The sequence below is a fragment of the Dendropsophus ebraccatus genome, chromosome 12 (assembly GCF_027789765.1).
Source record: "Dendropsophus ebraccatus isolate aDenEbr1 chromosome 12, aDenEbr1.pat, whole genome shotgun sequence".
Lineage (NCBI taxonomy): Eukaryota > Metazoa > Chordata > Amphibia > Anura > Hylidae > Dendropsophus > Dendropsophus ebraccatus.
This window is the reverse complement of record NC_091465.1, coordinates 91,006,626-91,020,544: the sequence shown is the minus strand read 5'-3', so window position 1 is coordinate 91,020,544 and position 13,919 is coordinate 91,006,626. Positions and strand designations below refer to the sequence as shown.

At 48.0% G+C, this 13,919-nt stretch overlaps 1 protein-coding gene across 1 annotated transcript in view; it reads left to right on the top strand.

Annotated features, from left to right (window-relative positions):
* The window catches only part of APLP1 (amyloid beta precursor like protein 1), an 88,801-nt gene extending 79,900 nt beyond the window's left edge, over positions 1 to 8,901 (top strand). Inside the window, exon 17 of the mRNA XM_069948869.1 lies at positions 8,736 to 8,901. Coding sequence (XP_069804970.1) covers positions 8,736 to 8,759 — 24 coding nt within the window. The 3' untranslated portion in view covers positions 8,760 to 8,901. The remainder of the gene's footprint in view (positions 1 to 8,735) is intronic.
* The last annotated feature ends 5,018 nt before the right edge of the window (positions 8,902 to 13,919 follow it).

The window sequence follows — 13,919 nt, the reverse complement described above, 5'->3', positions numbered from 1 at the left end:
ATAGAGAGGGGTCACACATAGTGATATAGAGAGGTCACACATAGTGATATAGAGGGGTCACACATAGTGATATAGAGGGGTCACACATAGTGATATAGAGAGGGGTCACATATAGTGATATAGAGGGGTCACACATAGTGATATAGAGAGGGGTCACACATAGTGATATAGAGAGGGGTCACACATAGTGATATAGAGAGGGGTCACACATAGTGATATAGAGAGGGGTCACACATAGTGATATAGAGAGGGGTCACACATAGTGATATAGAGAGGTCACACATAGTGATATAGAGAGGGGTCACACATAGTGATATAGAGAGGGGTCACACATAGTGATATAGAGAGGGGTCACACATAGTGATATAGAGAGGGGTCACACATAGTGATATAGAGAGGGGTCACACATAGTGATATAGAGGTCACACATAGTGATATAGAGGGGGGTCACACATAGTGATATAGAGGGGTCACACACAGTGATATAGAGGGGTCACACATAGTGATATAGAGAGGGGTCACACATAGTGATATAGAGAGAGGTCACACAGTGATATAGAGAGAGGTCACACATAGTGATATAGAGGGGTCACACATAGTGATATAGAGAGAGGTCACACAGTGATATAGAGAGAGGTCACACATAGTGATATAGAGAGGGGTCACACATAGTGATATAGAGAGGTCACACATAGTGATATAGAGAGGTCACACATAGTGATATAGAGAGGGGTCACACACAGTGATATAGAGAGGTCACACATAGTGATATAGAGAGGTCACACATAGTGATATAGAGAGGGGGTCACACATAGTGATATAGAGGGGTCACACATAGTGATATAGAGAGAGGGGTCACACATAGTGATATAGAGAGGGGTCACACATAGTGATATAGAGAGGTGTCACACATAGTGATATAGAGAGGTCACACAGTGATATAGAGAGGGGTCACACATAGTGATATAGAGGGGGGTCACACATAGTGATATAGAGAGAGGTCACACATAGTGATATAGAGAGGGGTCACATATAGTGATATAGAGAGGTCACACATAGTGATATAGAGAGGGGTCACACATAGTGATATAGAGAGAGGTCACACATAGTGATATAGAGAGGTCACACATAGTGATATAGAGAGGGGGTCACACATAGTGATATAGAGAGGTCACACATAGTGATATAGAGAGGGGTCACACACAGTGATATAGAGAGGTCACACATAGTGATATAGAGAGGTCACACATAGTGATATAGAGAGGGGGTCACACATAGTGATATAGAGGGGTCACACATAGTGATATAGAGAGGGGTCACACACAGTGATATAGAGAGGGGTCACACACAGTGATATAGAGAGGGGTCACACATAGTGATATAGAGAGGTCACACATAGTGATATAGAGAGGGGTCACACACAGTGATATAGAGGGGTCACACATAGTGATATAGAGAGGGGTCACACATAGTGATATAGAGAGGGGTCACACATAGTGATATAGAGAGAGGTCACACATAGTGATATAGAGAGGGGTCACACATAGTGATATAGAGAGGGGTCACACATAGTGATATAGAGAGAGGTCACACATAGTGATATAGAGAGGGGTCACACATAGTGATATAGAGAGGGGTCACACATAGTGATATAGAGAGGTCACACATAGTGATATAGAGAGGGGTCACACATAGTGATATAGAGAGAGGTCACACATAGTGATATAGAGGGGTCACACATAGTGATATAGAGGGGTTACACACAGTGATATAGAGAGGGGTCACACATAGTGATATAGAGGGGTCACACATAGTGATATAGAGAGGGGTCACACATAGTGATATAGAGAGGTCACACATAGTGATATAGAGAGGGGTCACACATAGTGATATAGAGAGAGGTCACACATAGTGATATCGAGGGGTCACACATAGTGATATAGAGGGGTTACACACAGTGATATAGAGAGGGGTCACACATAGTGATATAGAGAGGTCACACATAGTGATATAGAGAGGTCACACATAGTGATATAGAGAGGGGTCACACATAGTGATATAGAGGGGGGTCACACATAGTGATATAGAGAGGGGTCACACATAGTGATATAGAGAGGTCACACATAGTGATATAGAGGGGTCACACATAGTGATATAGAGGGGGTCACACATAGTGATATAGAGAGAGGTCACACATAGTGATATAGAGGGGTCACACACAGTGATATAGAGAGGGGTCACACATAGTGATATAGAGAGGGGTCACACATAGTGATATAGAGAGGGGTCACACATAGTGATATAGAGAGGGGTCACACACAGTGATATAGAGAGGTCACACATAGTGATATAGAGAGGGGTCACACATAGTGATATAGAGAGGTCACACATAGTGATATAGAGAGGTCACACATAGTGATATAGAGGTCACACATAGTGATATAGAGAGGGGTCACACATAGTGATATAGAGAGGGGTCACACATAGTGATATAGAGAGGTCACACATAGTGATATAGAGAGGTCACACATAGTGATATAGAGAGAGGTCACACATAGTGATATAGAGAGGTCACACATAGTGATATAGAGAGAGGTCACACATAGTGATATAGAGAGGTCACACATAGTGATATAGAGAGGGGTCACACATAGTGATATAGAGGGGGGTCACACATAGTGATATAGAGAGGGGTCACACATAGTGATATAGAGAGGTCACACATAGTGATATAGAGGGGTCACACATAGTGATATAGAGGGGGTCACACATAGTGATATAGAGAGAGGTCACACATAGTGATATAGAGGGGTCACACACAGTGATATAGAGAGGGGTCACACATAGTGATATAGAGAGGGGTCACACATAGTGATATAGAGAGGGGTCACACATAGTGATATAGAGAGGGGTCACACACAGTGATATAGAGAGGTCACACATAGTGATATAGAGAGGGGTCACACATAGTGATATAGAGAGGTCACACATAGTGATATAGAGAGGTCACACATAGTGATATAGAGAGAGGTCACACATAGTGATATAGAGAGGTCACACATAGTGATATAGAGAGGTCACACATAGTGATATAGAGAGAGGTCACACATAGTGATATAGAGAGGTCACACATAGTGATATAGAGAGGTCACACATAGTGATATAGAGAGGTCACACATAGTGATATAGAGAGGGGTCACACATAGTGATATAGAGGGGTCACACATAGTGATATAGAGAGGTCACACATAGTGATATAGAGAGAGGTCACACATAGTGATATACAGGGGTCACACATAGTGATATAGAGGGGTCACACATAGTGATATAGAGAGGGGTCACACATAGTGATATAGAGAGGGGTCACACATAGTGATATAGAGAGGGGTCACACATAGTGATATAGAGAGAGGTCACACATAGTGATATAGAGAGGGGTCACACATAGTGATATAGAGAGGGGTCACACATAGTGATATAGAGAGAGGTCACACATAGTGATATAGAGAGGGGTCACACATAGTGATATAGAGAGGGGTCACACATAGTGATATAGAGAGGTCACACATAGTGATATAGAGAGGTCACACATAGTGATATAGAGAGGGGTCACACATAGTGATATAGAGAGAGGTCACACATAGTGATATCGAGGGGTCACACATAGTGATATAGAGGGGTTACACACAGTGATATAGAGAGGGGTCACACATAGTGATATAGAGAGGTCACACATAGTGATATAGAGAGGTCACACATAGTGATATAGAGAGGGGTCACACATAGTGATATAGAGGGGTTACACATAGTGATATAGAGGGGGGTCACACATAGTGATATAGAGAGGGGTCACACATAGTGATATAGAGGGGTCACACATAGTGATATAGAGGGGTCACACATAGTGATATAGAGAGGGGTCACACATAGTGATATAGAGAGGTCACACATAGTGATATAGAGAGGGGTCACACATAGTGATATAGAGAGAGGTCACACATAGTGATATCGAGGGGTCACACATAGTGATATAGAGGGGTTACACACAGTGATATAGAGAGGGGTCACACATAGTGATATAGAGAGGTCACACATAGTGATATAGAGAGGTCACACATAGTGATATAGAGAGGGGTCACACATAGTGATATAGAGGGGTTACACATAGTGATATAGAGGGGGGTCACACATAGTGATATAGAGAGGGGTCACACATAGTGATATAGAGAGGTCACACATAGTGATATAGAGGGGTCACACATAGTGATATAGAGAGGGGTCACACATAGTGATATAGAGAGAGGTCACACATAGTGATATAGAGAGGTCACACATAGTGATATAGAGAGGTCACACATAGTGATATAGAGAGGTCACACATAGTGATATAGAGAGGGGTCACACATAGTGATATAGAGGGGTCACACATAGTGATATAGAGAGGTCACACATAGTGATATAGAGAGAGGGGTCACACATAGTGATATAGAGAGAGGTCACACATAGTGATATAGAGAGGGGTCACACATAGTGATATAGAGAGGTCACACATAGTGATATAGAGGGGTCACACATAGTGATATAGAGAGAGGTCACACATAGTGATATACAGGGGTCACACATAGTGATATAGAGGGGTCACACATAGTGATATAGAGAGGGGTCACACATAGTGATATAGAGAGGGGTCACACATAGTGATATAGAGAGGGGTCACACATAGTGATATAGAGGGGGTATAAACCCACACACCGTATACGCAGCAAATTAGATCTAAATAACTGAACACAGCATCAACTCTAAACCATCAATCTGCTGCGTATCTTTTGCCTTTTTGCTGCGTATACGGTGTGTGGGTTTGTTGCGTATCTGCTGCGTATACGGTGTGTGGGCTTGTTGCGTATCTGCTGCGTATACGGTGTGTGGGCTTGTTGTGTATCTGCTGCGTATACGGTGTGTGGGCTTGTTGCGTATCTGCTGCGTATACGGTGTGTGGGCTTGTTGTGTATCTGCTGCGTATACGGTGTGTGGGCTTGTTGTGTATCTGCTGCGTATACGGTGTGTGGGCTTGTTGTGTATCTGCTGCGTATACGGTGTGTGGGCTTGTTGCGTATCTGCTGCGTATACGGTGTGTGGGTTTGTTGCGTATCTGCTGCATATACGGTGTGTGGGTTTGTTGCGTATCTGCTGCGTATACGGTGTGTGGGTTTGTTGCGTATCTGCTGCGTATACGGTGTGTGGGTTTGTTGCGTATCTGCTGCGTATACAGTGTGTGGGTTTGTTGCGTATCTGCTGCATATACGGTGTGTGGGTTTGTTGCGTATCTGCTGCGTATACGGTGTGTGGGTTTGTTGCGTATCTGCTGCGTATACGGTGTGTGGGTTTGTTGCGTATCTGCTGCGTATACGGTGTGTGGGTTTGTTGCGTATCTGCTGCGTATACGGTGTGTGGGTTTGTTGCGTATCTGCTGCGTATACGGTGTGTGGGTTTGTTGCGTATCTGCTGCGTATACGGTGTGTGGGTTTGTTGCGTATCTGCTGCATATACGGTGTGTGGGTTTGTTGCGTATCTGCTGCGTATACGGTGTGTGGGTTTGTTGCGTATCTGCTGCGTATATGGTGTGTGGGTTTGTACCCTTAGTGTGAGTTTGGCACTATGTATTATTGCTTGAGAAAGGCTCGTGTGTATAGCCGAAACGTCGCAGGGGTGTGAATAAAGCCACAAGATTCTTTCCTCTTCACAAAGTGCTGTCTCCGTCTATAACATTGTTTGATGTCCGGTTGCCTGAGTTCAGCCTGGTGAGGTGCGCACTGTCTCCATTTTCTACGTTTTGCCTCTTGGCTGTTTGTGCTGTGACCTTTTTCATACATTTGCTTGCTTGGACTCTGGAGCGTGCAGACGTTTGTGATTTTTAGATTTTTTTGCTCTCTCTGCGATTTTTTTGTGGTTTTTTGGCCAACATGGCTACTACATCCGCAGTCTTTTCTCATTCAACTGATGATGTGGAGAGAATCATGGAGGGAGTGCCTGATATAGACAACAAGAAGAGACGTTGGGAGAATTTATCTAAAAAACTGGAGTCCCTGGAATTACATCTTATGACTATTGGCGAATACTATAGAGCTGGTCGGATCCCAAGGGGGGTGAGGTCACAGTTGACACCAAACCTGTTCCCAACGAATGTGGAATACTGCAACTGGTTTGCACGGATATCCAATCAGTATGCTATTGAGATTATGCTCAAGAAATGAATGATGCGAATGCACAATTGAGAGACGTAAATACTTACAACTGCTCTACCTGACACTGACTTACAACAATCGCTGGGAGCCTTTCAGGAGAAATTGGAGAAAGTTCAAAGACAGAAGTGGAAGAGAGATGAGGATGATTATCCTTCTGGCAAAATTTATACTTGGCAAAAAATTGGGGTGCCTACCCAGAAAGCCAATGGACAGAGGGGAGCACAGAGGAGGAAAAGACGATCCAATACGTCTAATGCTCAGGATGATGTTGATAATGAGTCCGCTGTTTTTTTAGATCCACTAGACGCCCCAGAAGGGGTGGAAGGAAGCACCGGAGGAGATTCAAGGGACAGAGATGGCAGACAACACAAGCGGGACCGTGGCTTTCCTCACAATCAACGGAGCGCCCCGGCGAGGACACAGAGGAAGGACTCTCTGAGAGTCCTCAAATGTATGGAATTCTCTTCTGGTTTTAACAATATGTCTAGGGCAGAGAGGTTGGCGCTTAATGACCTAAAAGAGGACAGTTCCATCACCATCAAGCCCGCTGACAAGGGGGGTGCCTTGGTGGTGATGGACACTTCCCTTTATGTTGAGGAGATTTTGAGACAACTGTCTGACTGTGATGTATATGGACCACTGGATGGCCATCCTAAGTTCAGGATCAAGAAATTGATCGACAGGACTATATGTGAAGCATTCTCATTGAATGTAATTGACAACAATTTAAAAGAATTTTTGGAGGTAGAACATCCGGTTACCCCGGTTCTGTATATACTTCCAAAGATTTATAAAAGTCTTTCTAATCCCCCAGGACGCCCCATTGTTTTGGGTCGAGGGTCCATTTTTGGCCCATTAGCCATCTGTCCAGACAAAGCCCTTAGGGGGTTCGCCACCTGTGCTAGGTCCTATATTAGGGATACTCAGGACTTCATTTCCAAACTTAGTGAAGTGGAAGTGGACGATCAAGTGACATTAGTTTCATTTGATGTGACATCACTATACACCTCGATTGACCATTCCCGGGGACTGAGGGTTGTAGAAGAGGCACTTGACTATTCTGACATCACACCACATGCCAAAAATTTTTTGCTTGACTTGTTGCGCATTATATTGACAGAGAACTACTTCCTTTAACAGGACACGTTCTATGCCCAGAGGCGTGGAACTGCGATGGGCAAAGATGTCGCACCGACGTATGCTAACATGTACATGTCTGCACTGGAGGACGGGTTTGTCTATGTGTCCCACCACTTCCACCATGTGTCGAGGTGGTGGAGATACATAGATGATATCTTTGTCATCTGGAAGGGTACACCTGAGCAGTTGCAGGACTTCTTTCAATACCTCAACACAATAGATGAGACTATCAAGTTCACACAGGTAGCATCCCGGGACGGCATACAATTTCTTGATACATGGGTTTACAGACAGGGCAATAGGTTAATCACTGATTTATTCGTGAAACCAACGGACCATAATCATTTGCTACGGTATGACAGCTTTCACCCTCGCCCGATGGTCCGGTCCCTACCATTCAGCCAACTGTTGAGAGTAAAGAGGATAGTACAGGACCCCACAAAACTCCCTGACACACTTGACACCATGTGCAATAAATTCAAGACAAGACGATACCCTGATTGACTTATCACACAACAGAGAGAGAAAGCACTGAGATGAGTGACTGCCCCCGCATGACAGTGGTGACCACCAAGCAGGCAGGCATATCTCCCGGATACTACAAAAAGAATGGCACATACCTGGTAGAGCCTTCCCGCAGATTGGTGAGTTCAATGCCACAACTAGGATGGCATACAGGAGACCTAAAAATCTTAGAGATACCCTTGTTAGGGCAGATCTAGGTCTGAAACAGAGCCATATAGGGGAGGCTAAATTAGGCTGTTACCCGTGCCTTAGTTGCAGTAATTGTCCTTTTATAATAAAGGGCCCTATGTTTACCCATCCCGTGACCGGTAATACGTACAAGATCCGTGAATACTTGACATGCCTTTCAGATGTTGTGGTTTATGTGATAGTACGCCCACGCAACATGTTGTACCTAGGGGAGACCACTGTGAACTGTAGGGCTGGAATCAATAAACATCGATCGACAATCAGGACAGGGGGAACAGATTTACCGGTGCCACAGCATTTCCTCGAAAAGTCGCATAGACTGGAAGATCTGAGATTTGCGATTCTTGACAGAGTGGTAAGAAAGAGGCGGCTGGTGATAGAGTGGCTGCACCTAGAGAACTAATGTGGATCCACAGATTGGATTGTTTAGCACCACGGGGGTTAAATCTTGACTTTCGGTTATAATGTCTGTCTGACCAGTGGTCTGGGACACATGCGGCAGCGGGCACTCGCTGACATTGATTTTTGTAACATCATCATATTTGTATGAGGAGGTTCCAGTGGCGGACGGCCATGACAGGTAACATTCTATGTATTCTCAACCACTAGTAATTTCTCTCTTTCTCCGTCTATTTCTAGATGACTGATCTTCGCTTTGGATGAATTATTACCGACCACAAGCCTCAAGTATCTGCAGTGGCTCCGGCCTACCTTACATTTCTAGGCATTATACTCATTTCCAGATAGGGTTTGCTCACTTTTTGGTCACTTTTGGAGGTTGTGCCCCGGGGTCCAAGTTACAATAAAGTCTGTCCCTTTTTTCTCAGTATATATTTATTATTTCCTTTTTTCTCTTTTTTTGGGGTTTGAGTGAGTTGCCCCACACTGTGGAGCGTGGCTGTGAATCTGAACACTTAGTTATTCGTTATAACACTATTTGTCATTAGACCTTTTTTACACACGCTGGTGCACACTATTTGGCAGCTTCTCTGCTTTATCCCCCTATCTTGGCCACACTGTCGGCGGTCCCTTCCTAGGTGGTCACCATGGTCCACGTCAGCCCGGGTGTTGACACTGTTTGGTGTAGCGTTCGTGGCTACTGTGCTCGCAGGAGCCGCCCCGCATGCAAACGTGATCCGTCTGCTGCACTCTACCCGGACGCCATGCTACAGTCAGCGTCTGGTATACACAGCGGGATGCCAGGCTACAGTTAGCGTCTGGTATACACAGCGGGATGCCAGGCTACAGTCAGCGTCTGGTATACACAGCGGGATGCCATGCTACAGTCAGCGTCTGGTATACACAGCGGGATGCCAGGCTACAGTTACCGTCTGGTATACACAGCGGGATGCCATGCTACAGTCAGCGTCTGGTATACACAGCGGGATGCCAGGCTACAGTTAGCGTCTGGTATACACAGCGGGATGCCAGGCTACAGTTAGCGTCTGGTATACACAGCGGGATGCCAGGCTACAGTTAGCGTCTGGTATACACAGCGGGATGCCAGGCTACAGTTAGCGTCTGGTATACACAGCCGGACGCCATGCTACAGTTAGCGTCTGGTATACACAGCGGGATGCCAGGCTACAGTTAGCGTCTGGTATACACAGCGGGATGCCAGGCTACAGTTAGCGTCTGGTATACACAGCGGGATGCCAGGCTACAGTTAGCGTCTGGTATACACAGCGGGATGCCAGGCTACAGTTAGCGTCTGGTATACACAGCGGGATGCCAGGCTACAGTTAGCGTCTGGTATACACAGCGGGATGCCAGGCTACAGTTAGCGTCTGGTATACACAGCGGGATGCCATGCTACAGTTACCGTCTGGTATACACAGCGGGATGCCAGGCTACACTCAGCGTCTGGTATACACAGCAGGATGCCATGCTACAGTTACCGTCTGGTATACACAGCGGGATGCCAGGCTACAGTTACCGTCTGGTATACACAGCGGGATGCCATGCTACAGTTAGCGTCTGGTATACACAGCGGGATGCCAGGCTACAGTTAGCGTCTGGTATACACAGCGGGATGCCAGGCTACAGTTAGCGTCTGGTATACACAGCGGGATGCCATGCTACAGTTACCGTCTGGTATACACAGCGGGATGCCAGGCTACAGTTACCGTCTGGTATACACAGCGGGATGCCAGGCTACAGTTACCGTCTGGTATACACAGCGGGATGCCAGGCTACAGTTAGCGTCTGGTATACACAGCGGGATGCCAGGCTACACTCAGCGTCTGGTATACACAGCAGGATGCCATGCTACAGTTACCGTCTGGTATACACAGCGGGATGCCAGGCTACAGTTACCGTCTGGTATACACAGCGGGATGCCAGGCTACAGTTAGCGTCTGGTATACACAGCGGGATGCCAGGCTACAGTTAGCGTCTGGTATACACAGCGGGATGCCATGCTACAGTCAGCGTCTGGTATACACAGCGGGATGCCAGGCTACAGTTACCGTCTGGTATACACAGCGGGATGCCAGGCTACAGTTACCGTCTGGTATACACAGCGGGATGCCATGCTACAGTTAGCGTCTGGTATACACAGCGGGATGCCAGGCTACAGTTACCGTCTGGTATACACAGCGGGATGCCAGGCTACAGTTAGCGTCTGGTATACACAGCGGGATGCCATGCTACAGTTAGCGTCTGGTATACACAGCGGGATGCCAGCCTACAGTTACCGTCTGGTATACACAGCGGGATGCCAGGCTACAGTTAGCGTCTGGTATACACAGCGGGATGCCATGCTACAGTTAGCGTCTGGTATACACAGCGGGATGCCAGGCTACAGTTACCGTCTGGTATACACAGCGGGATGCCAGGCTACAGTTAGCGTCTGGTATACACAGCGGGATGCCAGGCTACAGTTAGCGTCTGGTACACACAGCGGGATGCCAGGCTACAGTTAGTGTCTGGTATACACAGCGGGATGCCAGGCTACAGTTACCGTCTGGTATACACAGCGGGATGCCAGGCTACAGTTAGCGTCTGGTATACACAGCGGGATGCCATGCTACAGTTAGCGTCTGGTATACACAGCGGGATGCCAGGCTACAGTTAGCGTCTGGTATACACAGCGGGATGCCAGGCTACAGTTAGCGTCTGGTATACACAGCGGGATGCCAGGCTACAGTTACCGTCTGGTATACACAGCGGGATGCCAGGCTACAGTTACCGTCTGGTATACACAGCGGGATGCCAGGCTACAGTTACCGTCTGGTATACACAGCGGGATGCCAGGCTACAGTTACCGTCTGGTATACACAGCGGGATGCCAGGCTACAGTTACCGTCTGGTATACACAGCCGGATGCCAGGCTACAGTTACCGTCTGGTATACACAGCGGGATGCCAGGCTACAGTTACCGTCTGGTATACACAGCCGGATGCCAGGCTACAGTTACCGTCTGGTATACACAGCGGGATGCCATGCTACAGTTAGCGTCTGGTATACACAGCGGGATGCCATGCTACAGTTACCGTCTGGTATACACAGCGGGATGCCAGGCTACAGTTACCGTCTGGTATACACAGCAGGATGCCAGGCTACAGTTACCGTCTGGTATACACAGCGGGATGCCAGGCTACAGTTAGCGTCTGGTATACACAGCCGGATGCCAGGCTACAGTTAGCGTCTGGTATACACAGCGGGATGCCAGGCTACAGTTAGCGTCTGGTATACACAGCGGGATGCCAGGCTACAGTTACCGTCTGGTATACACAGCGGGATGCCAGGCTACAGTTAGCGTCTGGTATACACAGCGGGATGCCAGGCTACAGTTAGCGTCTGGTATACACAGCCGGATGCCAGGCTACAGTTAGCGTCTGGTATACACAGCGGGATGCCATGCTACAGTCAGCGTCTGGTATACACAGCGGGATGCCAGGCTACAGTTAGCGTCTGGTATACACAGCGGGATGCCAGGCTACAGTTACCGTCTGGTATACACAGCGGGATGCCAGGCTACAGTTACCGTCTGGTATACACAGCGGGATGCCAGGCTACAGTTAGCGTCTGGTATACACAGCGGGATGCCATGCTACAGTTAGTGTCTGGTATACACAGCGGGATGCCAGGCTACAGTTACCGTCTGGTATACACAGCAGGATGCCAGGCTACAGTTACCGTCTGGTATACACAGCGGGATGCCAGGCTACAGTTAGCGTCTGGTATACACAGCGGGATGCCAGGCTACAGTTAGCGTCTGGTATACACAGCGGGATGCCAGGCTACAGTTACCGTCTGGTATACACAGCGGGATGCCAGGCTACAGTTACCGTCTGGTATACACAGCGGGATGCCAGGCTACAGTTAGCATCTGGTATACACAGCGGGATGCCAGGCTACAGTTACCGTCTGGTATACACAGCGGGATGCCAGGCTACAGTTAGCGTCTGGTATACACAGCGGGATGCCAGGCTACAGTTAGCGTCTGGTATACACAGCGGGATGCCAGGCTACAGTTAGCGTCTGGTATACACAGCCGGATGCCAGGCTACAGTTACCGTCTGGTATACACAGCGGGATGCCAGGCTACAGTTAGCGTCTGGTATACACAGCGGGATGCCATGCTACAGTCAGCGTCTGGTATACACAGCGGGATGCCAGGCTACAGTTACCGTCTGGTATACACAGCGGGATGCCAGGCTACAGTTACCGTCTGGTATACACAGCGGGATGCCAGGCTACAGTTACCGTCTGGTATACACAGCGGGATGCCATGCTACAGTTAGCGTCTGGTATACACAGCGGGATGCCAGGCTACAGTTAGCGTCTGGTATACACAGCAGGATGCCAGGCTACAGTTACCGTCTGGTATACACAGCGGGATGCCAGGCTACAGTTACCGTCTGGTATACACAGCGGGATGCCAGGCTACAGTTACCGTCTGGTATACACAGCGGGATGCCAGGCTACAGTTACCGTCTGGTATACACAGCGGGATGCCATGCTACAGTTAGCGTCTGGTATACACAGCGGGATGCCAGGCTACAGTTACCGTCTGGTATACACAGCGGGATGCCAGGCTACAGTTAGCGTCTGGTATACACAGCGGGATGCCAGGCTACAGTTAGCGTCTGGTACACACAGCGGGATGCCAGGCTACAGTTACCGTCTGGTATACACAGCGGGATGCCAGGCTACAGTTAGCGTCTGGTATACACAGCGGGATGCCAGGCTACAGTTAGCGTCTGGTATACACAGCGGGATGCCATGCTACAGTTAGCGTCTGGTATACACAGCGGGATGCCATGCTACAGTTAGCGTCTGGTATACACAGCGGGATGCCAGGCTACAGTTACCGTCTGGTATACACAGCGGGATGCCAGGCTACAGTTACCGTCTGGTATACACAGCGGATGCCAGGCTACAGTTAGCGTCTGGTATACACAGCGGGATGCCAGGCTACAGTTAGCGTCTGGTATACACAGCGGGATGCCAGGCTACAGTTAGCGTCTGGTATACACAGCGGGATGCCAGGCTACAGTTACCGTCTGGTATACACAGCGGGATGCCAGGCTACAGTTACCGTCTGGTATACACAGCGGGATGCCAGGCTACAGTTACCGTCTGGTATACACAGCGGGATGCCAGGCTACAGTTACCGTCTGGTATACACAGCGGGATGCCAGGCTACAGTTAGCGTCTGGTATACACAGCGGGATGCCATGCTACAGTTAGCGTCTGGTATACACAGCGGGATGCCAGGCTACAGTTACCGTCTGGTATACACAGCGGGATGCCAGGCTGCAGTTAGCGTCTGGTATACACAGCGGGATGCCAGGCTACAGTTAGCGTCTGGTATAC